The sequence below is a fragment of the Manduca sexta genome, chromosome 14 (genome assembly GCF_014839805.1).
Source record: "Manduca sexta isolate Smith_Timp_Sample1 chromosome 14, JHU_Msex_v1.0, whole genome shotgun sequence".
Taxonomy (NCBI): Eukaryota; Metazoa; Arthropoda; class Insecta; order Lepidoptera; family Sphingidae; genus Manduca; species Manduca sexta.
Window position 1 is genome coordinate 5,656,023 of NC_051128.1, and position 26,867 is coordinate 5,682,889.

Here is a 26,867-nt window from a genome sequence, read left to right on the forward strand (position 1 = left end):
AAAAAAATTGATCATTCACCTGGGCCCTTATTCTCTATGGTAGTGTAAACGCGTAACGCGGCCGTGTCATGTTATCTTCGAGAAATGTGCGTGGAATGGTATTCTGTAAGCCAAATTTCTATAGTTCTAAACATGATGCGTTGTGTTACGTGCTTGTTACGCACTGTTAAAATAACGTGCGGGATAGAGAATAAGGCCCCTGAGCTAAAAAAATTTACATAATTACTGAATTCAGACGTTTTCGTATTTAAATTTTGACACAAACTTGCAATATTTTACAAGTGCTAGATCGAACGATTTTTATCCGTTCTTTAACGACAAATAATTGTAGGCGTAAAGATCGGATCTCAGGGAATATAGGTGTTTCGACAAATGTGAATAAACAAGTCACAAGATTTATTTCCTTTTTGATACTATACAACTACTAAATTAATTTAAAACAGTAAATACTAAATTAAAATTAGACAAATTCTTGCATGGGGTTAATCCGGATCTGTCAAGGAACGACGAAATACCGATATTCTGTTTGTTAGCACCGTAAACATTATTTACTTGACGGAATCATTTATGTGAAATAGTGGAACGTAGGGAACAAAATGGGGTCTAGTGGTCAGGTAGTGTTGTCTAAAAACAAAAATTATAACACAATTGTGAGTTATGTGATTTACACGATGTTACACCTCCTACGATCTTACCCCAACGCGCTTATCATCTAATGTCACAGGGTGGCGAGCGCATTTGCAATACCACGCAGTGGTATGCCATCGCCACGCAGATCACGCAATGTTTCATAATTTTAAGCTAGGGTGTAGTTGTTAAGTTATATTATACTCAAAAAGCTCACCTGCAAGGAAGCGACTTCTTTATCTCTTATAATATTTGAGTTGGCCAGAATGGTAAATTCTTGGTGCATGGTTCTCCCGACACTCGGAACTTCAATGTTCGAATTTTACAATATAAGTAGGTACTTAGGTAATGGCACGGATTTGGTGGTCATGTGCCATACCATTAATTATTTAAGGTACGGTCTGTCTATTCTTTTGTCGATAAAATCCGCCGATCTAATCCCATCCAAAATAGCGGAATTAGGCACTTGTAAATTTTTCACAAATTCATCATGTAAAATAATTAATTATTTCCACCATTTAGCGGATATTAAACTTTATATATTACTAACTTTTGCTCGCGGCTTCGCCCGCGTGAAGGAGTTTTCCGGGATACGTTTTTTTTTTCGACTTACGTGATATACTTATGTATGATTATATTATTACCAAATAACACAAAATCATTATAAATTGTAGCGCATGTGTTATTCTGATGTATAAATAATATTACTTACTATAAAGTGGAAAAATCCGTTCTATAGTTTTTCCGTGAAAGAGGAATAAAAATACACACATGCATCAATAGGTACATCCATCCTCACAAACTTTCGCATTTATAATATTAATAGGATTACAGTCAAACCGTGTCACTCGTGATTCACTTTCAAAATGCAACTGGATCTTAAACCCCGTGTAAATCCTTTCACGCGATCTAAGTGATTTTGTTCGAATTAAAAAGATACTCTTTACGGCTATAAAAGCAGTCCTTCGATTATAACACGTATAATAACGCAAAAAGACGTATATACTTAGGTCTCGTAGATAGAATAGGGCTCCCTGATTTAATAATTATTATCTACACCACGTAAATTTACATGTTTCCTCTTGTCTTATGGTAAGCCTGAAGTACTCTGCTACTTATCAAACTATGCGAGGAAATGGCGACGCAGGAGAGTTATCTATATGCACACGCAGGAATTAGTGGTTTTTATACATGATACGAAAGATATAAGTACTTATATCCACTATTCCGGCTAGCCACGAGCAAGGAAAGGTTCAAAGAACTGACTGCCAACCTTCAGTAATGGAGGGGCACCTGAAGAAGAAGAATACATATATATCCACTGTTTGAATATATCCTGCGTATAAATCTACCCCACTTTCCTTTACCTGTTTTGATAATATGATACATTGTGACCTGATTTCGTATAAGTAGCCAAATGAGTACTTACCTACCCAGATAGGTACCTAGGTACTCGATACCTCATATTACTTATATTCTTGGTGCACCCATAATTATTACATTTAATGTGGCAGAAGGAGCGTTACTTAGGTTTAATTTGGGAAGGAGTAGGGGATGAAACGTGTTGTTCATTTGGTAATTTATTCGACAGTACGAAATGCAATAACAAGGTTTGCACTTTCTGTGTGAATCCTGGAAAGATCTTAGTAGACTATAGGCCCACCGCTCATTAATGACACAGACAATGTATGTAACTACTAAGTACTTACTTAATTCCTTTATTGATTTGACTAAGTACTTACTCATTAACCTCATAATATACCCCCCCCCCTCCCCCCTACGAGGCAATTCTTGTGCGCTCCATCCTCCATGCATGGAGGTACATTTGTCGCGGCCCTACGCACACCTAATTAATTATACCTCATGGTTGTAAGTACACATTGAGGCCTATGAGGGACTCGCGAACATTTCCCTTTCCTTTCCCTTCCGTCCATTCTTAGATGGTTCCTTATCCTTCCCCCACTTTTCTCCAGGGCCCTGGAGTCGCTAAGCCGGGGGAATCTAGTACTTACTTATCCCATTCGCTGTTTTCCCCCGGTGTTGGACTGCATGGTCTGTATCCAAAAAAAAAGAACCTCATGATATAGGTTACCTATCTTAGTTAGCTTGTGGGTACCTACCCACTTAAGAACCTCTTCATATATTAAGATTATATTAAGTACTTAAGTATGTAATTAAGAATTTTGACATAGTTTATGATGTTTGTTTCTCATGTTTCTTATTACAGATTAACATTTTTTCGTACATTTTCATAGGCAGTAAGATAGGTAATGTAGTTATTTAAAATAATAATATGTGACTCGCCAAATAATAGATAATAAGATGCCAATTTTGTCGCCATTCATTATATTTAATGGATATTCCACATTTTGTTGGTATATTACATGAAGTATGACTTTAAAAGATGATTGCTACATTACAAAAGTGAAATATGTAAAAAATCTAAGTTATAATTACAAGTAGTCAGTGCTTTAGCGTAGAATTCATGACTGTCGGCAAAATGTGACGGTCAAACAATCATGTCGGCGAAAATGTACGCCAACGATGAAACCATAAGTTCGATACGTTATGTCCCTAAGCTAGCAATTTTCTGATTGGTGCGTTCAATTATATCACGCTTTCTTATTGGCTTACATTGAGCCACTGTACAATGAAAACGTGTAATGTCGGCGAGTCGCTAGGTGGCGGTCAATGCTTGTCGGCGAAGCATTTTTTTCGTCATTGAATATTCGATTCTTGATCTGATTTGTAGCGTTTTGCGTTGTGTTCTGTGAAGTTAGATATATTTTTAAGAAAAAATATTGTGTGTGTGTAGGTATGTGACATTATTTGTCTTTTGCATAAACATAGTAAATATCACACGGTGCAAAAAATGGTTACAATGTGTATAATGCCGCGAAAGTATCTAATTTTATCACTACAACGAGTGTATAATTCAATGAGCGTCGATTTGTGTCATACAATTTTAATATTTTTTATTTCTTCATAACAATGGTTCAATTTAACTGTTTAATCCAGAACCAGTTTATTTTACTGTTATTGGGATAAAGTATAGGTATTAATAAATTTTGTAACTTCTTATACTGTATAGCCTTTGTATTTAGTTGGTAATGAGTTGGCGGGAATGCCGGCCAATATAAGGTTATCCTGGTAAGATGTGGTACAAATATAGGCGATTATCTCTGAATTGCTATGAATAATTTTGGTAAAATTTCAGTTTGCTTTTACAAGGATGACTTCCATGGAAGAAAGCGAGAGTCCGCCGGAAGAAGTGCCGCCGGGAAACCCTGAAGAACTTTCTAAAAATCCAACGGCTTTGAAAGGCAATATTTTTTTTTTCATATACTTATTGAACACCTATAGATGTAATTAATAATTATTTACATATAAACTAACAATATTTATAACAATAAGTTTCCGTAATTTTCAGCTAATATTGTAAGAAATTAGACTGTCTTGGGACTTATGTTATCTATCTCAAATCTATTTAGTATTTACTGCATCAATGATAATCACCTAGAACTTCCCACGAGTCCTAATAGCAGTGCTCATTTTATTTTGTTCTTTCAATTTTATTCCAAAAGTAAGTATTAGCATGATGAGTACGACTCTACATAAAATTCCAAGAGATTTTACTGCTCCTTTGGCATAAAGATACTATGATTATGTTCCTTTACAGACAAGGTTTGAAATCATTTGCATAAAGATGTAGCTTGAATCATACTCTACCTTGCTTTATTAATTTATCTATATATATAAAAAAAGGATTCTATACAACTATAAATCTATAAAAGTATTCTATATAAATATAATGTAATTATTTGCTATGTGGCAAGTTTTCTAAGAAATCAATTGTCAAAGAAATAATTCTAATTTTTGTTTTTATTTTGCAGAAGCCCATGAGCTGATGTCTACGTTGGATGTACTGGTATGTGGCCAGTGTCATGCCGCATTCCACTTTGTTGATGAGTTCAAAGAGCATAAAGATGCTAACAACTGCAGTGGAAAATCACCTGTAAGAGATAGCGTAAGTAATCTTTTTTGAATACTAATTTTATTTGGTAATGTGATGTGAAACTGGTTTGTTCTATTGTCTTAATAAAATTAGTGATGCTAAAATATGAATACCCCATAATATTGCTAATATAATAAATGCAAAAATTTGTGACAATGATTGGATGACTGTTAGAAGTTTATGCAGAAAGTGAACAAATTAAAATGAGCTCTGGAACTTGGGTAGACCATGTCTAGGATTAAAACCTAGGCATACACTTTTTATCCCAGTAATTTGCTCCCATAGGAACTAAAATATGTTGTAATTCTTTTATTTTTTTTAAAAAAATAGGTGCTGCTGCTCTGAAGCCCTGCCAAGTAGAAAACAATATCATTTAAGATTAAAGCACCTATAGAAAAAAAAACCTGTTCAAATATAATCTATATTTTCCATACCTATATATTTATACTAATATACAAATGCTAAATAGATTTTTACAACATGCTAATATTACTGGTTCAAATTAAAAAAAAAATCTTAATGTTGCATAGCCCATTTATTGAGGAAAGCTATAGAACATCATGCTATGACAAATAGGAGCAGGGCATTAATAAAAAATGATGCAAAAATGGGAAAAAATATTTCTTTTGAGTTTTCATTGCATGCGCTGTGTAATCGGTTAAAGTTATGCAAGAATCATGTACGACGAAATTGTTCCACTTAAAAAGTTCTAAAAAATATATTATTATAAAACAAATTCCTTTGCTGTATCTGTATGCCTGTCACAGCGCCATAAACTCAAAACCTACCTAATGGATTTTGATGAAATTTGGTATGGAGAGTTTAAATCCCTAGGAAGGAAGGACATAGGGTACTTTCTATCCCGGGAAAATATAACATAAAGGGAGTTCTATCCCGGAAGATGTGTAACGCTGGCGGCGCCGCACGCAAAAGCTAGTATATTACGAAAAAAGTCCCCCACCAAATCTGTCTGCCTGTCTGAACTCGATAAACTCAAGTTTTTTCAAGGCTACTTTCTGTCCCAGAAAAATATATAATGAAACTTTAATCCTGGATTTGATTTTGTATTACAATAATTATAATTAACATTAAAAGTCATACCCGACCGTCTGTACTACGCTATGCGGTGCCATCACGAAAAGCTATCCCTATATTAGTAGCTATGATTAATTAAATCTCAACCTTATCCAATTTTAACAAGGTTCAAAATATTATGAAAGAAACAATCTCACGACTGAGCATCAATCGCTACAAAAAGTGTTTGTTTTTCAGTTCTATATTTGAATTTCAAAACGGATAGGGTCATTACGTCGTTTTTTGCGACCAGCTCCAGTAACCGACCACTTGCATAAATAGATTTCCGGTGACCCCTTTTTCGAAAAAATAAAACAATAGTTTTTTTTTTAATATTATTGTAAAAGCGGGCGCCTTTCAAAAGTTAGTTGTTACTTAATACTGTAATTTGACATCTTCCCTTTCCACCAAATTACAAAGCTTTATGACTTATTTATTATTGCGTAGATTTTGAAAATATTTTAGTTGAAATATATTATTGATAAATGTATGTATTAAAAAATCAGCCGAATTCAACTACCCTAATGTTTAACAGTTTTAAGAATATTTCAACCTCATATTAAACTATATCGGAATCGCATGGAGGTATACTTAAATGCATATTTAATAAAATACGTTAGAAAGCGACCAGGCGGTTGTATTCCTACTCGCAAAATATTATTTTCTTTTGTTATACTTTCTTTATATTTGGTTTATGTTCTTAAATTCAGTATTTGGGAGTTATAAAATCCTTAAATGCAAATGTTTAGTTAACGACCACATGTTTTTGTGGCTCCGCCAAGACATACATATCTGTTACGAAAATAAATATATCAAGAAATAAAATTCCACCTTGCCGTCTTTTAAGGCTGATTTTAACCAAATTAGCCCCCATGAATGACTATGTTTTTTAATGAATATGTAAGTTGAGAGTCTGAAGAATTCTTTGACCTACCTTAGGCCACGAAGTCACCTGTTTAGTTTTTTAATTTAAAGAGGAAAATTTAAGTCATAATTCATGGAATATAAGTTTATCACTTTACACCAACATTGTCATAATTTTCATTAAAGTTACGAAGCTGATAGTTTTTAGTTCATAACCCGGAAACTATGAAAAATCGCGGAACATATATGGGGGGTGATTGGGACATACCCCAAGGGGTGCTCTGTCTCTGTACCTCCGCTTGACACTATTTTTTGGGACATTCCGTATAAATAAGTGTGGTCGCCGTCTATTTTACTTGAAAATATATGCCGACGTAACGACGTTGTTATTATGTATAGGAATATAAGATAACTTTAATTACCTCCTCAGTATCGCGGCATTATATTTAAACGTGAACCAGGAGTTTGTGAGTTTGATTCTCAGGTTGAGCCACACTTTGTGTGGATTTTTATACTACAGCAATTCACCTACGATAGGGTTCCTTCGAAGGGATAGACATTAGGTAAAGTCGTAAAAACTAAGTTGAACAATTTCTGCGACATTCTTGATAAAGTGTATTACTTACATCGATCCCATGATCTATACTATTATATAAAGCTGAAGAGTTTGTTTGTTTGTTTGTTTGTTTGAACGCGCTAATCTCAGGAACTAAGGGTCCAAACTGAAAAAATCTTTTTGCGTTGGATAGCCCTTTGTTCGTGGAGTGCTATAGGCTATATATCATCACGCTATACCCAATAGGAGCGGAGCAGTAATGGCTAATCTCAGGAACTACCGGTCCAAACTGAAAAATTCTTTATGCGTTGGATAGCCCTTTGTTCGAGGAGTGCTATAGGCTATATATCATCACGCTATACCCAATAGTTGCGGAGTAGTAATGGCTAATCTCGGGAACTACCCATTCGAACTGAAAAATGATTTTTGTGTTGAATAGTCCTTTGTTTGTGGAGTGCTCAAAGTTATATATCATCACGCTTTGACCAATAGGAGCGGAGCAGTAATGGCTAATCTCAGAAACTACCGGTTTCAACTAAAAAATTCGTTTTGTGTTGGATAGCCCTTTATTTGTGGAGCGCTATAGGCTATATATCATCACGCTATGACCAATAGGAGCGGAGCAGTAATGGCTAATCTCAGGAACTACCGGTTTGAACTGAAAAAAATCTTTTTGTGTTGGATAGCCCTTTGTTCCTGGAGTGCTATAGGCTCTATATCATCACGCTTTGACCAATAGGAGCGGAGCAGTAACGAAACATGTTGCAAAAACGGGGAAAAATTATTAGTTTTGAGAGCTTCCGTTGCCTGCGCTGCGTAAACGGTTAAAGTTATGCAACAATAACGTATGACGGGATTGTTCCTCTTAAAAAGTTCTAAAACATATATTATAAAACAAAGTCCCCCGCTGCATCTGTCTGCCTGAACGTGTTAAACTCAAGAACTACCCAACGTATTAAGATGAAATTTGGTATGGAGACAGTTTGAGACTCTGGGAAGAACATAGGCTCCCGGGAAACTACTACTTTTATAACGGAAAACTTTAGCCTGAAAAACTTTATAACGCGGGCGGAGCCGCGGGCAAAAGCTAGTATCAGATAAGGGCGGATACGGTCGGGCGGCAGTGCTTATGGGTGGTTAGGTCTCATGAGTCATACTGCTATAGGCGCCGGTAGCATCCTTTGGTTCGTGGAGAGTTGTGTCCCTCATTATTGTAGGCGGATCGCTCAGTGATATCGTGTAGGAAGGCCGACGCGCCGAAAGACACCTCACACCGCGGAGTCTTAGTTAGTGTGCCAGTATAGGGTGTAGTAGCGCTGGGGACTCGACATTGAAGCCGTCCGACGTCTACCATGTCTCCAGACGGCGTTATAACGGAAATATAATAATAATAATAATAAAAAATCCTCAATCTCGATATCACAGTTAAGAAATAACGTTGTTGTTGTTGTTTTTTGTTTTTTGTTGTTTAACGTCATAATAGGGATACGAAAATGTGCTACGGCAGTAAGCTTTACAATAATCCTTTAAATTATTTCTGCAAACCAGTAAATAAGAATTGTACTCAAATACTTCCAGACTTATTGGCTGATGTTATTTTTTTTCTGCAGAATGAAAGCAAGGCTCAGGTGTGGGCATTTCTTCTGTGGAAATGTTCATCAACGCGAGAGGGCACCACAGCAAATTCGGATAACAGCTGGAAACTGTACCAGCAGTGGTGCCGCATGCCTGAGGCCCAACGCAATGCCTGGATCACAGCTGGCTCAAATGTACAGGCACTTTCCAAATATGCACATGCTAAAGTAGTAAGTTTGATTGGTTTGATATTCGCTGTAGATATTGACAGTGGATAGCTGCAATTAAATAGATTAAAGTAAATTAACCAAATTAAGTAATTAAAATAGTTTAATAACTAGGGGCCCTTGAAATTAAAAACTAAGTATTAAAGTATTTCAATAAATCCACTGTATCCAATCAACCAGATGGAGGTGAAGACTGAAGATCAATTGGTACCGGTGCAAAATCCACCCCAACAGGAAGTTAGGAAACGAGGCAGACCTAGGAAGATACCTAAAGTGGTATGTATGGTTCACAGGGAATATTATGTCATTTTTGTACATTGTCATAGCATTTTCATAAATTCACGCTACTAACACATTTTTTTATATTTTGTGCTGTTTTAACAAATGTCCTAGGATCATCATGCAATTTTTAATTGGTCGTGGTACTGTTTGTTCATAATTTGTGTGAGCTGTTTGAGTATAATGCAATAATCAGTTGATTGTTAGGTGGAAAACTAGGATATGAAGTGAATTATGTACAAAATTAGAATATGTAACATATCAGGGAAGGGCAAAAAGTACCATAGATGTATCTCACAATGATTGTTGGTTGCTAATGATTATATTTGACAATTTAATAAATAAAATAATAATTTCACAAAATGAATGTACATATTTATGTAGTTAAATAGTTCTTTGAAATATTATTACGACTGTTTCTTTCATATGTTTTGATAGAATTTATGTTTTCAAAATTTTAATTTGACAAAACTTTCATAACAATGTTTCATAGAAACTATTTTGTGACGAACATTTATTTGACAACACTCATTTCCTCTTCTAGACTATAATATTAGATTTGATAAAAAAAAGTTGTTGACCTGTTTGTAGGTTTTGGTATAGTAGTAATAAATGACTTATTGATGCAGTCTTGTAAAACTGACACTCCTTTCGTCGCCTTTTCACTCGTTTTGAAAGTTGATGTCCAGTACTCGCTTATTTACAACCTAAACGTGTGCTAGTGCGCTGGCGTTCCAGTCCACATACACTCACGCCTTTTATCCTCAAGTGGTACGCAGCAAATTATTGCACCCACTTTTCTGAAGCCTATTTGTTAACACTACTCATACTGTTATGGCAATATTCTACGAGTATCTTGGAGGAGGTTCATGGCTTTAAGGTATTTAACATTTTACAGGAGGATTCAGAAACGCAACCATCGGCTGGGGAGGATAGTGACGGTTTATTTAAAGCTAGCACAGGACTAAAAGGTGTCCTTAATAAAGTACCGATGACACAAAATATAAAACCAAAGGTATATCATAATATTCAATTTGGTAGTGTGGATGTGGTAGTTATAATTAATATGTACATATTTTGTTAGTTTGTCTTGCACTTTTGATAGTTTCTATTCAATATACATAGATAGATACAAAATAAAGTTTATTGGGCAAGTATAATGTGGTTGATTAATTAACTCAAATGTTGATGAGCTTTAACTAGGCAACTTATCTTTACAGTAAAATGAAATACCTGTAGAATCTTTTAACATTTGATATAAATATTTATTTTTATATACATTGCTCCTTCATGTTTTATTTATGCTTTATCTTCTATGTGGCTTTTAACTGAGGAAGGTCTCTTTATAATAACTTCTCCAGTTAATGAATTTTTACATACATTTTTGTTTTATATTATTTTCCAATTTCCTTGATGCCTGAGGCGTTTAGTATATGTTGTAATTTGGGTTTTGGTGGACATAATATTTGTATCATGGTTTGCAGTGAATGCATAATTTTCATGCTTTAAGTTGTATACATTACTTATATTTTAAATTTAGTCAATCATATGCATGTTTCATGTATGTAGACTACAGGATTGTGACTGTATAGTACAGCTGAAATTGAGAAACTATCCCGATAGGTCCTTCTTCCGTAGGTACTCGTCCGTCTTCCTTAGTTACCTTAAAATTGATCTCGAAAATAAATCTAATAAACTAATCCCTATAACATGATCTATAGAATCAAATATTATTCTGATTGATTCGCATCCGCATCCATCGGAATGCATTGATGAAGGACTAATATATTATATATTTTTTATTATTATTTCGGGATTGACGAAATGTTTGTTATATTAGTCAATGAATTATTTAAATGTTTTAGTATTTCTTATACAATATTAAAGTTCCAAATAAAAACCTTTTTGTTAGAAGGTATGATTGCCGTGATGTGGCACGTACAAGTTGTAGTTGTGTTGTCAGCAGGAGCCGAACGAGTCGGTGCGCAACGCGCAGGAGCGCGTGCCGCCCGAGGAGCGCATCGCGCGCCGCACCGAGCGGCAGGGAGACCCCACCGAGGCCGGCGAGTACGTCGTCGAGAAGATTCTCGCCAAGCGGTTCAACCCACGCCGCAAGCAGTACGAGTATCTACTCAAGTGGGAGGGATATCCGCAGTCAGTATTCTCTTCTACTTCTTCTTCTACATATTAAATGATTGGCTAAACCAGGCATTCTCAACTTTTTTTTACCTGGGGCACAAAGATGTCTTAGTAGTTGTTAATTCATTGACCTTTTGAAGTGTCTACCTGGGCTAGACTGTGGCTGTTGATTTTATGAGAAACCATAACTAGAAATATAAATTAAGGTTCCTAGAATGTGGAATAAGCAAAACCATGCTACATTCTTAGGATGCTGTTTTATTAATGAATCAACATATTATAGTGTTTTAAAAATATTTATTGAATTTGTACAAACCTTTTATTTCAATACAGTGAACAAAACACGTGGGAACCTATAGAGAACATGGAAACATGCAAACACTTATTGGAGGCATTTGAGAAACAGTTAGCACGACAGAAGGAACTGAAGGCCCTTAGAGCGCAGCAACAACAGCAACAGCATCCTGTGCAGGTATAAATGCCAGTACACACATTCTTATGTATTGTGCATATTTGTATTCCATGTCACATTTAGAAAACTACTTTTGAGTCTATTTCATGAGAATTATACTAAATGCTTCATTACTTTAAGAAACACTCATCTATTACTATTATGAATAGGAAACTTAATTTTAACCACAGTAATGACTCTTTTATGAATTACAATATGTATTTAGCAATTTTTATATTTTTGTTTATATTTGGACATTTGTGATGAATGAAGGATTGTAATATTTCTTATACCAGGTGAAACAAATCAGCACACCTTTGCCACAGGTCGTGAAACAAGTAGTCAAGAAATCTGATAGCCCCGCCATGACGCCCACAGGGTAAGAATACAAACATGTGAATTTTCAAATATGTTTTTACAGGCAACTTGTCTACTTGGCAAGTTTCAACATTTCAATTCCATACAAAATATTTGATTGGTATTTGCAACCACTATAATAGGGCCAGTGCAGTAGCAGAATCAAGATGTGGATATTATTAGTGCAATAAAAACTATTTACATAAAAATACCATTGTATATTAAACTCTAATATCTTCATAGTTCAAATCTTCATTGTCCAGGCGTCTACAACGCACTAGTAAAGTACGTGCGTTAGATCAAGTGAAGGCGTGGTGCGGCGGCGAGGACGGCGAGTCGGTCCCCAAAAAGGTCAAGAAGGAAATGTCCAGTGAAGATGAAGAATTCTCAGACTCTGACTCTAAAGGTACTACATCTTAAATAGCCCAAAATTCGTATTTCTATTTGTCAGAAATAACTGATTTACCATATTCATATGCACTTCTTTCTCAATATCTTTTAATTTGGATGTCAATATCCCTAAGGTGGGTCACCCTCAGCTATACTTGCAATTATTTTTTAGCGATACCTCTGTGAGGCACACTGTGTACAGATCTGCCTTCTTCCGTCTCTTACTCGTCCTTTACTCGATGTCGTCTAAATAGTCGCACATTAGAAACGAAACTGAATCGTTTTTTTGCAAACGCAAACCACAGTCTAGAGTAGTGATATGTAGTCGAGTGTTCCTGAAATGCTGTTCTGAATGTCAAGGGATCACTAAGGGCGACCACCTTAATAGATACAGTATTGGGTTTCTTTCTTGGTAACATTTTTAATATTTCGAGTTTGCGCTCGAACTGTAGAATCGCGACTGCTTACGGGCAACGGGGGCAGTAAGGCGTGAGCCATTCCGAGGAAAGGATGTACGCAATTTTTTGTTCATTAAAAAATACTCATCAAATTCAATTGGAATAAAATGATGTCTTAAATAAGTATTATAATAGTAATATCAACATGGTAGTCACATTGATGACTTCAGTTATATATTACAATATTTTGTAATTAATTATAATTCCTCTTACACTGTCTGCAGAACTAATTCATTTGTGTTCATAGTATTAGCATAAGCTCTGTCACCCCTTTCAACAAACGTGTGTGCCCTATTTCCTTTATAAGCCCCATTGTTACACATATCGCTCATAGTAAGATGGCAATACTTGCAGCCGAGAAAAAAATGCTGAATGGTCAATCTTCACCAAAGTCTACTCTCGACCCTGAGCTTGTGAAATCACTCGGCCTCGGCGGAAAAGGCATGCCGAACATAAAGGGAGTCATCAAAGTTGACCCTAAACATATGCCCAACCTTACCACAGGTAATAAAAGTCGAGTTGAGTTGCTAAACATTGCTGTGTGGACACATTTGTATCGTAAACTTTATAAAAACACAGTACAAGAATTGCTGAGATAACAAAATATCATTGGTGGTCTCATCTCCAATGGTGCTGTTGTTAACAATTTGTAGATTTGTCTTTCCATAGTGTGAAGTAAGTTAGCTTGAATTTCCTCTAGAATCGGAAATAAAGGACACACAATATCATTGTACAGATTTTTAGTTATTAATATTTGTTGCAGGTGTGTACATAATGTCAAAGAGTTCAGGAATTATGAAGATCGACGCGCCAGGAAAGTTGGGCCCAGGGCTAAGTCTCGACCAGGATATCATAAGAAAACAGATTATGGCTGCGAAACAGGTGTGCTATAATTCCATAACTTTTGTGTAGATGTTAGTACAAGAGTTTGCTAAAAATAAAATATCCATTGTACACTTCACAGAAAAAAGTGGAGGAAACAAAGAAATCGACGACTTCCCCGCGCACCCCCATGCCGTCAACACAAGTGAGTGTTATTATAATTGCCATTTCCTATCACAATGAAAGCATAAAATAAAATATAGCCATGGAATTGCATTAGTTTCTAGTGATATTTTACTAATGTTTCACTGTAATATTTTATTATATTATTTTGATAATTCATTAGCATCCTTATGTTACAGGTAAAGAAAACATATAATTCTGGAGGACAGCAAGTAACAGAAAAAACAATCATCACTCCCTCTGGACAAAAAATAATTCAGCGTACGATACAGCGGCCATCCAGTATGGGCTCAGATGGAAAATCACCAGTCACCATACTTAACAAGAAATTAGCACAGGTTAGCTACAAATTCAATATGTTCAACATCCATATTTTATATTTGACATTTTAGGTTTTAGAATATTCCTTTTACATTTCTTGTAAAAGTAGTTATTCTTGTAATATTATTTAATACATAGTTTCTATGTCAACAAGGCTGCTTGCCACTCGTACGTTTAATATATACTTATGTATACTGCAACTATGCTGTACAAATTATACCTCTACCATCCATAAAATCCTTACATTGTCTTAAAGTAATTTTGTTGTTAGGGCGATAGTTTGCTGCGTCGCGGTGGGTCTGCGCGCGGTCGTGGTCGGGGCGCGTACGCCATATCGACAGCGGGCGGTAACATCGTGCGCATCAGAGACAAGACACCCCAACCCATACCATTTGACTTTGATCAGGTAAGCAGAGTATTATGTTGCATTTTGAATCATAAATATTAAAGGGAAGGTGTATTGGCGTTATGACTTAAGGTAGAAACCCAGAGACACATAATTTTCAGTTCAAGTATGCTGGCATTAGACAAATAGTACTATGACGTAAAATATTATGTTTAACTAAAAAAACTATTCACCAAGTGTAAATGGTTAGTAGATATTAGGGATAACGAAAGCACATTTTTCAGTCGGACGCGTCGTCAGATACGTCTGATGGCATCGAAGACCCATTCCCGCGCGACCTGGGCCCACTGCCGGCCGACAGCCCCGAGCGGGAGCTGACTCTGTGCCCGCTGACAGGGCGGCGCCTGGCGCGTGCCGAGGGCGAGCCCACGCCACCGCCCACGCCCAGCCCCCCTCCCGAGCCCGCGCACCCCACCACACCGCCGCCGCACCAGCCCACTGTGGTCATGAAGGTACAAACATACCAAACTTGACACACCACTTAGCTACTCACCTATTTATTATGTCCAAGACCAAAAAGAGAGTACCTATAAAAGTCCTAAATGCTGCATTTTTCCATTATAGCACTTCAATCATATTATGTCAGACAAAGTTAAGTTTCTATTGTCATTTCTGGTCTGCTACCCCTCACTTAACCAGCTCTAGGTTTTTAATATTATCATCTTTTATTTAACAAGCAACCGGTTTTATAGACGACGAATCTTGATTTTGAAAAATGTCTGTAATTCATAATTATGCAATGAACCATTGACTTGATTATGTTTTGCAGGTCGAAATGTCTCCTGGTGGAACGACTGGCATGTTAGTACAGGGCGACGGTGCACAGCCGTCACTTCCTGTGCTTACAGACGAAGACGGCGTAAGTATTATTAAACTACTAATAACAGTAATTATAATAAATTTTATTTTTCACAGTATGAATTGTCCAGATAAAATTTTCTGAACATATAAAATTTTGTTATCAAATAATATAGTTACTAATAATGCTTAAAATATAAATATTATATAAGTTATTTATGTATGCGCATATAGACGGAGGTGAAAGTAGAGGCGAGCGCAGTGAAACAACTCCTCGAAGAAGGCGTGGGTGTTGACGAGGGTGATGAGGTCAGCTTGCTGCACACGGGCCACCCGCCCATCATGATACGAGGGGAAGATGGGGTTCTATATCAGGTATATTGCTGCACTATAAAACTCAGTAAATAATATGAAATGAAATTTTAACTCCATACAATGTCCTACATAATTATTTCTAGGATATTTTGTATCATAGTAATCATGCCATACAAATTTTAGGTGGCTGGTGAGAATGAAGCTGGACAGACACTCCTTGTGGCTGCAGAGGGAGTTGAGGGCGCTGTCGAGGGAGTGGAGGGCGCCGTGGAAGGCGAGGGAGACGTCATGTACGTTACAAGAGAAGATGGACAGGTGAGTGCAAGTAAACTGTGGTATCTCATGGTGGAATGTACACAGACTTATATGTTTGCACTGTGTCAATAAAGCAATGCATTTCAACAAATTTTCATATGTTTATACAGTAAATGCGACCATAAAATAAAAATTGCTTTATGGCAGTCTTTATGTAACTCATACTTGAGTTCCATTCCATTATATTTTGAGAACAATACGTGTGGTACCATATCTTTTTTTGTACTGAAGGGGGTGGTTGTACATAATATATCTGGATGTGATAAAACTGAAAAAAATTAAACATTTGCAATATATTTTAACAGCTAGCATAGGCGTATATGAGGACGCAGGGGTGGGGGGTGTTAGAATTTTGAGGCAACCTACTAGTAATATAAATTTTGAACACCACCAAAACTATCAAATCTGCATGTATAGGAGAAGTCATTTTATTTAGTCTAGGACACAGGTCACAGCAATACCTTCAAAAATGATTCTTAACTGCAGCCACGGATATTACCTATATTGTTGAAGTCTAACTGAATTGTTGTATTCCAGGACGTGCTGTCGTTAGACCCATCGCAGCTGGCACAGCTGATGCCGGGCGGCGAAGCGGCGCCGGCGCTGCAGCAGGTAGCCGTGCAGGTGGAGGGTGAGCCAGGCGAGGACGCCACGCAAGTCATCGCGCAGCTGTTGCAGGCCGACCTGCCTTCACCTGGTAAATACTCAACATTTTTGGAACGCATTTGTATGTCTTTTGAGCGTTGTGAAATACGTAAGATTAATTTTCAAGGTAAATTCTTAATATGACGCCTTTCCGTGACGTAAATCAATTTGATAGTAGTAATTTTGTCGACGACCTGCACAAATCTTTATTATCCTTCATAGGATTTGTCTACCGCTCAAACTATACTACATAGGTAGGTACCTGTAATCAAATAAAAATGACATGCATGATGCGTTGTTTATAAAATGTTTTACATTTGTATTTTTCACTAATTTAATTCTTTAGGTGGTACCCGCCGCGTGGTCCTGTTGCTCCCGGATGGGACGCTCACAATGACAGAGCTTGATAAGGAACAGTATGAGTCGATAACAGAAGCAAGTAAAGCCCAAGAATAAAGACATCTGAATAGACAGTGACAATGTAATACCACTTACCGGCAGTGTGTTCGCCGGATCACAATACAATTGTACGCCAATAAAATATATGGAGATATTTCACAATGGTGAAATAGGTCGTACGAGACAGCCAATCTTGTTGGGCAACATTCTTAAGCCGAGTTTAATAACTGATAAGGATCACATCTGAATCCTATTACAAGAATAAACAATCAAGATAAGTCATTTATAAGCATGTCAACAAAACTTTATTCTCATTAGTCCATTTTTGTGATCAGGTTGGATCGCGAAAAATTAGGATTGCATGTTAAAGGCAAGGGTTAGTCGTGAAACAACAACTAGGTCATAAATAAAAGGCCTAATTATATAGGAAATTACAAACTTAGATGGTAATGTGTAGTAAAGTTCACCGAAAAGCTAGCTGAATTGAGTAAGTTAACAAAAACAATATATTTGAGTCGAATTTGATAATTTCCTTAATTAGGATAGCTGATACATTTTTTGCGAAAGACTTTTATGCAAATCTGGCATTGTATATTGTCAGAAGTTTGTAGTTAAATCATGTGACAAGGATGTTGTATATGCAAGTTCCTATAAAGAACAGCGACACGGCATATTATTCCCGTATTCTGTATTTTAGAAATTACATGTCTTCATCATTAGCTTAAGTTTCCTCAAGAAGTTCTCCGGTAGGAAACACAAATCCAGATTCAAAGGAATGTTTCAATTTAAAACATGCTGTATGAAAGTGTTTAATGAATGTTATGTAAATAAGTATGTATATGAGACTGTTGATACATTGTACAAGTGGTGTAGTACTCCTCAATCTATGTGCGCGTGCGCATAAAGCGCGACCCGACAGCTACTGTTTTCAGAGATCTAATAAAGAAAAGAGGGGTAACTATAGTGCGTGTGATCCTACTATCGTCAAAGCAGACAAAAAGATTGAGAGACAATTATACACATAATAAAACTAGGTTTATTGTATGTTTATGGAATACGTAAAAAAAATACTTTGATGTATAAAAAATATATTTTATCAATGTATAATATGACTGACTGAAATCATTTGGCTAATTACAGAAATGAATAAATGTTCCACATAATAATTATAAATAAAAATTCACTTCTTTTATTACAATTGTTGTAGTGTATTGACTACTATGTACATTTGAATACAAATACTGTGAAAATAACGATCAAGCGGCTTTTATGACATATACATACTATTTTTGAGTCTGCAGTTTTAGGTAATCATATTAACAAAATAACTTGACTATTCATTAGAGAGAATATGATATCATAAATACAATTGTACCAATTTATAGACTTTCGATAAATAATAAATTCTCTTGTAAACGCTATAACGCTCAAGTGGATAAATGGGCCAACAAATTAAACTCATTTGTTGTATTCAATATGTTCTTGTTTCCAATTCCTTAGGAAAAAAAATGTTGTACTATGCTAATCCTTAATTTATTCCTCCAATATGATCTGTACTATTTTAGAAAAAATATTTCATATCTGCTCTTACATCTAATAGTTACACACACAATAGTGTCCCATTGTAAATAGATTTCCTGACTTTAGTACTTTAGAACATTTTACATAGACTGTATTCTAAATACTTAGATATTATAGGACTAGGTTGGATTTGTACTAATATTGCGGTTGAACGTTGAATCATTATTAAAAAATGAATTTGAATGAATACTATATGATATTTATGGACTCCAAATGAGTATATAAAAAAACCATCAACTGCATTGTTAGCACGGATTCATAATTTATTAGCTTATAATTATCAATTTTATTTGTTTCTTCAATTTAGTAAAATAATAAAATTATTTACAATATAATGTACTTTATTTATTTGACTAATCCAATATAGTGCTAATTGTAGAATATTTTCTGAAACCTCCTGATCCAGTCCTTATCAAAAAAAACTTGCAATTTTATGAGCTGATTTTAAAAATGTCCTGTCCCATGTTCGTAACTCACATTTCCAACAATATTATCCTACTAAAATCCAAATATTATGTAGCCTACAATTAACGGCGAAAATATTATCAAACACTCACTGTGAACATTATATTATGCGTTTTATAGTAAATCCACATTATTTTTAATTTTTATATGTTCTATACTTATATAAAGCTAAATAGTATGTTCGAACGAGTTAATCTCGGGAACTACTGGTGCGAAATGAAAAAATACTTTCGAAGACTATAAGCATAATTGGTGATAATTATGATCTAACCGAAATACAAAATTTTTATTGTCCTAGGTGGAGTTCGGTGTGTTTATCTTGGGTATCTGAAGCTCCACCAAGGTACATACAGATGGAGATCAACATCGGGTTTTCAGCCGCTATATCTAGCTTACCACCATTCTTACCACTAGTAGAAGGGAAACGAAGAGGATTTTAAAATTAAAAAAAAAACTAATGTCGAAGGAAATCAAAGTTAGGATATTATGAAAACTTCTCTAATAGTGGTTATTCTTCACCGCTTAAAATATCGATATATACGTACTAAGTATCAATGGTTCAAAAGGTTTCCTCACATTTTTTGGGGTATATTAAAATTACCTTCTAGCAACACTGATATTAACCAAACTTGTACATATCTGTGATCAAGAATATGTAATAAAAAAAATACAAATGACAATAGACAGTGACAGTTTGAGATTTTGATTTGTGATTTGTACGGCATTTCGCGCGCAACGGAAATTCAGAAATAACATAGTTTTTAAATATTGTATTTTATTAAACCCACCTAATTTAATGAGATAAAGCAGAAAAGTTAATGATTATTATTTTATTGAGATTCAACACAACTTAAAAAAATGTCTTATCAGTTGTCCGAGGGTTCTTTGGAGGTATGTGTAGCTGTATTTTAGGTGATATTACCATGCTAGAACATGGTTTAAATTTAAAATTATATGGTTTCATCGTTTATTATGTAGAAATTCATTGATATTGATGTTTATAAACCCTGTATAGGCCATGCTTTTAATTACGACGTACCTACCTCGCAAAACACTGCACTAAAATTATGTTTTTTTATCTTCGTATATTACTTTCAGATAATTATGAATGGGGGCCAGTACGATAAGCCAATAATGCAAGTGTTGGGCAGCAAAAAAATTCAAGGTAGCGGAGCTAACGAAAGGTTTAGGTTACTTGTTTCTGATGGCAAACATTCACACAGCTTTGCCATGCTTGCGACACAACTGCACGACAAGCTAATCACCGGAGAGCTGTCCGATTACTCTGTCGTACAAATTGATAGATTTATAACATCTCTACTGAAGATGACTGGAAAAGGAGAAAAGTAAGTCTTTTAACATGTTGGGAAATCTTAAACTGATGGTATGCAGTATGGCCCTGATTATCTAGTCTAATGTCAGCTATTATTCCCACTTTGTAATGTTTGTGCAAAAACATGTTACAACAAGTTTATTCCTACTACACTCCATATTATTCATATATATATCTGTTATTGTCTAATTGTCATATGTAAAACACATTACATTCTAAAAGTTATAATAGTATACAATATCATTTATTTTTGTTAATATAATCCATATACAAAGTATTAATTTGTAGTCATATTTGCTCAAAAAATAACACTAGTTTACATGATTTGTCCATGAAATGGAACTTATACAGGTGCTTAGGGTTTCTACATCTATAAAAAATTTCAGAATGTCAGTTGGTTTTATATTTATTAAAAGTTCTTTTACGAATAACTTAAACTAAGTAAAGAATACAGAGTTGAAAATGTTTAACTGCCACTTTTTCATAAATATTTCAAAATGTATCTTTGTAAAATGGGTCACCATGGTTATTACTCACATCACTGAAATTTTAAATAGTAATCATAAATCATAAATCCAAAAGTTTTTAATCTGTGTTTTTATTGTTTTAGGCGTGTAATGATAATTTTGGACCTTACAATCATAGCTCCCGGCAGTCAAGTGGGCAAAACATTAGGCACTCCCAAGACATGGTCTGAGGAGACAGCTTCATCTAAACCTCAACCACAGCAAGCTCCCAAACAGAATCATGCACCGGCACCAATGTCCATGCCAAAACCTGTGCCTGCTCCTGCAAATTTGGACTCTAGCATACTAAACTCAAAGATGACACACCCTATTGCCAGTTTGAGCCCTTATCAAAACAAGTAAGTACTTGGTAACATCATAAATCATTTTGAGAGAAATTACAAAAACAAAAGTAAATACTTAATGGTTCTAGATAACATAAATTCATTATGTCTAAAAATATATGTAGCTAATAATGATATCAGAAAGGGTTATTAGAAAGGGAAAGTAAAAATTTATGAGTAAAATGAAGGAGGTCCAAGTAAAACAAAGATAACTAGTCACAATATTGTACTTTTTAGCAATCATACCATCCTATTAGAACAAAATTATATACACAGCTTATGTTTTATCACTTTGTTTCAGGTGGGTGATCAAAGTGCGTGTCATGTCTAAGTCGCCAATACGAACATGGAGTAATGCTAAAGGAGAAGGAAAATTGTTCAGTATGGACCTCTGTGATGAGTCTGGTGAAATTAGAGCAACAGCATTTAAAAACGAATGTGACAAGTTCTATGATATGATACAGGTAATGATAATATATTAAAATTATATGTGAAAACTTTCATCAATGGAAAACAAAAATAAATTAATGAACTGAAAAAAATATGCGAATTTTTGCCTGTATCCTTGCTACATAACTGCATTGATGATTTACATTTGATAAGCTAGGTTGATAACCAACCATTATTTCAGGCACAAATTCTAATTCAAAGCAAATCATATGTTTTGTGTGAATTATAATTCTGATGGAAATTCTAATTGCTCTATTTTAAATTAAAATATACTTACCAAGCTTTATGAACTTTGCATTGGCAGAATAAAAATAAAATTTAAATGTTATAAAAAACATTTCTACAAAACCTTACTGAATAAAAAAATAATATAGTAACAGAATAATCCATCAGAGTTTAAATCTGATGATAAAACGAATATTCAAATGGTTTATATGAATAAGCCCAAAAATATTTAATATTTCATACATATTATTCTCACAAACATAGGTAGACAATGTCTACTACATCAGCCGCTGCAGTCTTAAAACAGCGAATAAACGATTCTCGACTTTAAAGAATGATTATGAGATGTCGTTCACGCCGGAGACAGTGGTGGCCGAGTGCACGGAGGACACGTCGTCCATGCCTGGAATACAGTATGACTTCATACCCATCAACAAGATTGCTGATAAAGACCCCGACACTATATTGGGTGAGACCTATTTTTTTAAACAGATACTGTTTAGAGTCGAAACCATTGTTTCCCAACGTGGGGCCTACGCCCCACAGTAATAACAATTTCATAGTAATTTCTTCCTAAAACTTATCATTTATATTTCTTAAGGGAACAAAACAATTTTTACAGACTAAAAATGATGTATGGGGTGCATAAAAATTTTAGAAAGGTTAAGGTGGGGCATGGCATAAAAAAGTTTGGGAAACACTGATCTAAATCAGGGATGTTATGGATATGAAATTTCGGATATGGATACGGATATGGATATAGGAATAAAATTATATCGGTTTCGAATACGGTTATGGATACGTAATTATTTCGGATTATCCGTTAGTTTCGGATAGTTTCGGTTACGGATAATAGATTAAAGTAAAATAAAAATATTATGTAATACAGTAGGGCGACGATTACTAACTATCTTTCGTCGTCATCGTTTATTACTAATTATCGATGAACTAATTGAGGGACATGGGTGTTCGGAAAAAGTCTGTGTTTTATTTTGAGATAAAGTTTCAGTGAAGTAGTTCCACCTCTTCTACGTGAAGTTTTTATCACACTATTTACATTTTGCAAAATTACATTCAACTGATCAAAAAATGTCCAAATTAAAGTACATACGTTGGACGCATTGTGTACTAATAAATCAATTTAGTACGTAACACACCACTATTCATTCACTTTATTAAATAAGTAAGTACCTACTGCTAAATAATAAAAATACTATTTATACATGAGATTATGTTATGACAAAAAATTACAATCAAACTACATAAATAAGATGCCGTGTGAGCGGTGAAACAAAAACCTGTCAAAACATATTATCCGTAACTTTTTTAACGGATACGGTTATGGATATATTTTTATTTCGGATATCCGATAGTTTCGGTTACGGTTACGGAGCTGCATAACATCCCTGATCTAAACAGTAGACTCCTCAATATGTATATTGAATAATTTCCTACAACCACTAATGTTAGGATTATACAAAGGATTGCTTATTTTTTTTCTAGATGTTATTGGTGTTTGTAAGTTTGCATCTGATATGCAAGAGTTGACAGCAAAAAGCACAGGCAGGTTGCTCAAGAAAAGGGAGGTCACAATCGTAGACTCGTCGGGTGGGGCGGTTAGTACCTCTGTTCTTATGATTATTTATATTTAGTATGAAAATATTATTATTGTTTGCGGCTCCGTCCGCGTTAGAAAGTTCCAATACAAAAGTGCCGCTTTATATTTTCCAAAGATAAAAAATAGCTTATAAAACTTAGATATAAAGTAGCTTCTTAAAGTAAATAAAAGGTCATAATCAATTTAATAGTCCCTGAGAATAGCGCGTTGAAACAAACAAACTTTCCAGCATTATATATTAGTACAGATAATGAATAAAATACCTAAATTTTCAGGTGGTCCTTACATTGTGGGGGAATGAGGCGGAAAGTTTCGACACTAATGGAAATCCAGTTATTGCTGCAAAGGTAATATTTGATATTGTTTTAAAAATAAATGTGGGCATCGGCATTTATCCTGAGCACTCTATAAACTCTGTACCAGAGTTAGATGCCCAACTTTTTTAATGCACACACAATTATCACAACTAACAAATTGATATGAACAATATCAGTTCAATTGCTATTCACGCAACATAGTGTAGAAAACTTTGCTTCCTTCCATAACAACTATAAAAACTTTTGTACCTTAACAATAGGACTTGCATATATAGCTGATTGGTAAATGAGATTGTTATTTTTTTTATAAGGGCATAGCATAATGACAGCACCTGATGGTAAATGGAATGGTGGCCAGATAGAGTATCAATAGATGAGTGACATTAATGCCGCGGGCTTACACAGTTATACCAGCCTATTCGATTAATTCAAATAATTATTGTGTATTTATCAGGGCACCCGCATCTCCGAGTTCAACGGCAGCAAGTCGCTATCGTGTCTCAACAGCACGGTGCTACGGTTCAACCCCGACATGCCCGAGGCGCATGCGCTGAGGGGCTGGTACGATAACGGCGGCGCCGACCTCGACGTCGTCAACATTTCCGCCAAGTGAGCATTTAAAAAAAATCAATTAATACGGTACCTATCCTTTTTTTAATAATTCATCGCATATTATCTCTCTGCTGGGCATGAACCTCCTCCAGCAATGGGGGAGTCAAAATTAATATCATGAGATTGTATGTTTTACCCAGTTATATTTTTCAATGGGATTATTTTTGTTAGCAAATTTGTTTAGTGCTATAATTAATAACTTACGTGAATTTGTATTACTGACTTCCTAAGACAAAAATGAACAAAAAAATTACTATCTGATGGAATACAATGAATTCATGTAACTTAATTTTTTGTGCAAGTTGTATTTTTTTTTATGTATTGAATAAAAAAACATAAAAAAAAATCACATGACATTGAATTTGTGCAGGGTTGGTGGATACAGCGGCGGATCGAACGAATGGATCACGTTCGCGGAAGCCGAGAGCCGTCAGTTAGGCTCCGGAGAGAAAGGCGATTACTACAGCATGCTCGGAGTGTTGACGTTTACATTCTCAGACAACGCTGTATATAAGGCGTGCCCACAGGAGGCATGCAACAAGAAACTTGTGGACCAGGAAAATGGCCTCTTCAGATGCGAGAAGTGTAACAGAGAGTTCCCTAACTACAAGTATAGAATACTGTTGGCGGTGAGTTCTTTTTACGTTCAGATTAATATAGGTACTAGCTTTTACTCCTAACTTCGTCCATGTAGAATTTGCTTTTTTTTTGCATTTCATTTCTTGGTGTTCTAGTTTTCTTTGTTCCAAAAATATTGAAATCAATTAATTTGTAGTTCGCGAAGTCGTAACCGATTGTTACTTTCACATACATTATATTAGTATGGATCAATATCCATTGATACAGTCAAATTTATGGTTTGGTACTATTTATTCTTCACAGTGTTTACAAGACCGTTTGTTTGCAGGCGAACGTGTCGGACCCGACGGGCGACCAGCGCGTGACCGCGTTCAACGAGTCGGCGGAGGTGATGCTCGGGCGCAGCGCCGACGAGATCGGACGCATGTTCGAGTATGATAAGAGCGGCTACTCACAGCTCTTCGACGACGTCAAGTTCAAAACCTTCGTGTTCAAGTTCCGCGCTAAGATGGAGACTTATAGTGTGAGTCAAATGTCCTTTACAAATTCATAGGCAATTTTATTATTGTTTGATTTGGGTTACAAATTCTAACAACGGTGTTATTGTGTTATTTACGCCAGTGGCAAATTTATCGGAATGTGCTTTCTTCTGCGATGGAAATCTAGCTAAGATATATATACTCTCAGACCCAATACAGGAGCAGGGGAGACGAGGTGGGCAAACATCTTTTAATTGAGCTTACGATATGATTTGCATGATGCATAGAGGGTATTTCTATGCTGGATTTTTTACATTATTTTATTCAAAGAAAAACCCTTTGTGATTACAGCATAAAATTGTTAAGAAATTAAGTGGAAATTCATATTTCAAATGTTGTAATCATTAATGAACCAAGTTTCGCGACGTAGTGGGCTATCCGTAACATCGAGTCATCTGTTTTATTCAACTAAGTGTTACTTATTTATCTTTTATGGAAGTTTAAAATCTTTTAGTGATACAAAAAATCACCAACCATAGCAACATTGTTGACAGGACGAAACGCGGTTGAAGACTACGGTGATCAACGCCCAACCAGTCGACTACAAGGAGGGCAATGCAAGATTACTGAAAAGCATAAAATCCATGACCGGTGTCGACGTCTAACATTCAAAATATTCTCGTTTAATCAAGTTTAGTTATATCCACTTTATTTTTTTGTTCCGATACATCGCGGGCGATAATTGTTTTAAAATTATGATCTTATGTTAGGAATCTACCATTTATAATTGTGAAATTAATATTTGCTTTGGAGTGTACAATTATAATTTTTGTTTTAAAAGGTGGTTCAAACTGTAATAATGTTCCAAAGCAATATTTATACGTATACTGATTGATTCTATATTATATGTGTATTCTAAAATGTTACTGCTTATCTCGTGCCTAATAAAATTGGGTTTATATTTATTTACTGTTTTTTTTCGAATTTCTGACATTTTAATCTACGTCACATAAATATAATTGTAATAAAATGTGTAATATCTACATTAGCTGTTTAATATAACTGGCAAATAAAATTTACTCAAAACTTTTGAAACAGACTCTTAGTGTACTTTTAATATTTTAATATTGGGCTAAACAGAT

The 26,867-nt window shown here is 35.2% G+C and overlaps 2 protein-coding genes across 18 annotated transcripts; both read left to right on the plus strand.

The window, feature by feature from the left end:
- Positions 1 to 3,325: 3,325 nt before the first annotated feature.
- Positions 3,326 to 19,132, plus strand: LOC115447878. 17 transcript variants are annotated; one of them, XM_030175141.2, is made up of 21 exons: positions 3,326 to 3,442; positions 3,845 to 3,950; positions 4,521 to 4,654; positions 8,747 to 8,941; positions 9,119 to 9,214; positions 10,116 to 10,232; positions 11,181 to 11,371; positions 11,690 to 11,828; positions 12,104 to 12,186; positions 12,428 to 12,570; positions 13,367 to 13,516; positions 13,776 to 13,894; positions 13,977 to 14,039; positions 14,197 to 14,355; positions 14,610 to 14,744; positions 14,969 to 15,196; positions 15,514 to 15,603; positions 15,777 to 15,917; positions 16,041 to 16,172; positions 16,710 to 16,869; positions 17,164 to 19,132. In XM_030175141.2, the coding sequence occupies exons 2-21, from the start codon at positions 3,860 to 3,862 to the stop codon at positions 17,271 to 17,273; spliced, it is 2,676 nt and encodes an 891-aa protein (XP_030031001.1). In that variant the 5' UTR covers positions 3,326 to 3,442; positions 3,845 to 3,859; the 3' UTR covers positions 17,274 to 19,132. The 17 variants fall into 17 exon arrangements, with proteins under 17 accessions (XP_030031001.1, XP_030031005.1, XP_037294354.1 ...); XM_030175145.2 differs by having other exon boundaries at positions 8,747 to 8,905; XM_037438457.1 differs by having other exon boundaries at positions 3,362 to 3,442; positions 3,859 to 3,950.
- A 793-nt stretch (positions 19,133 to 19,925) lies between these two features.
- Positions 19,926 to 26,690, plus strand: LOC115447877 (replication protein A 70 kDa DNA-binding subunit). Its single transcript, XM_030175137.2, has 11 exons — positions 19,926 to 20,153; positions 20,361 to 20,608; positions 21,206 to 21,460; positions 21,747 to 21,909; positions 22,385 to 22,589; positions 23,624 to 23,736; positions 24,014 to 24,085; positions 24,510 to 24,664; positions 25,038 to 25,296; positions 25,575 to 25,769; positions 26,280 to 26,690. Exons 1-11 carry the CDS (start codon positions 20,121 to 20,123, stop codon positions 26,388 to 26,390), a joined length of 1,809 nt encoding a protein of 602 aa, XP_030030997.1. The 5' UTR covers positions 19,926 to 20,120; the 3' UTR covers positions 26,391 to 26,690.
- The last annotated feature ends 177 nt before the right edge of the window (positions 26,691 to 26,867 follow it).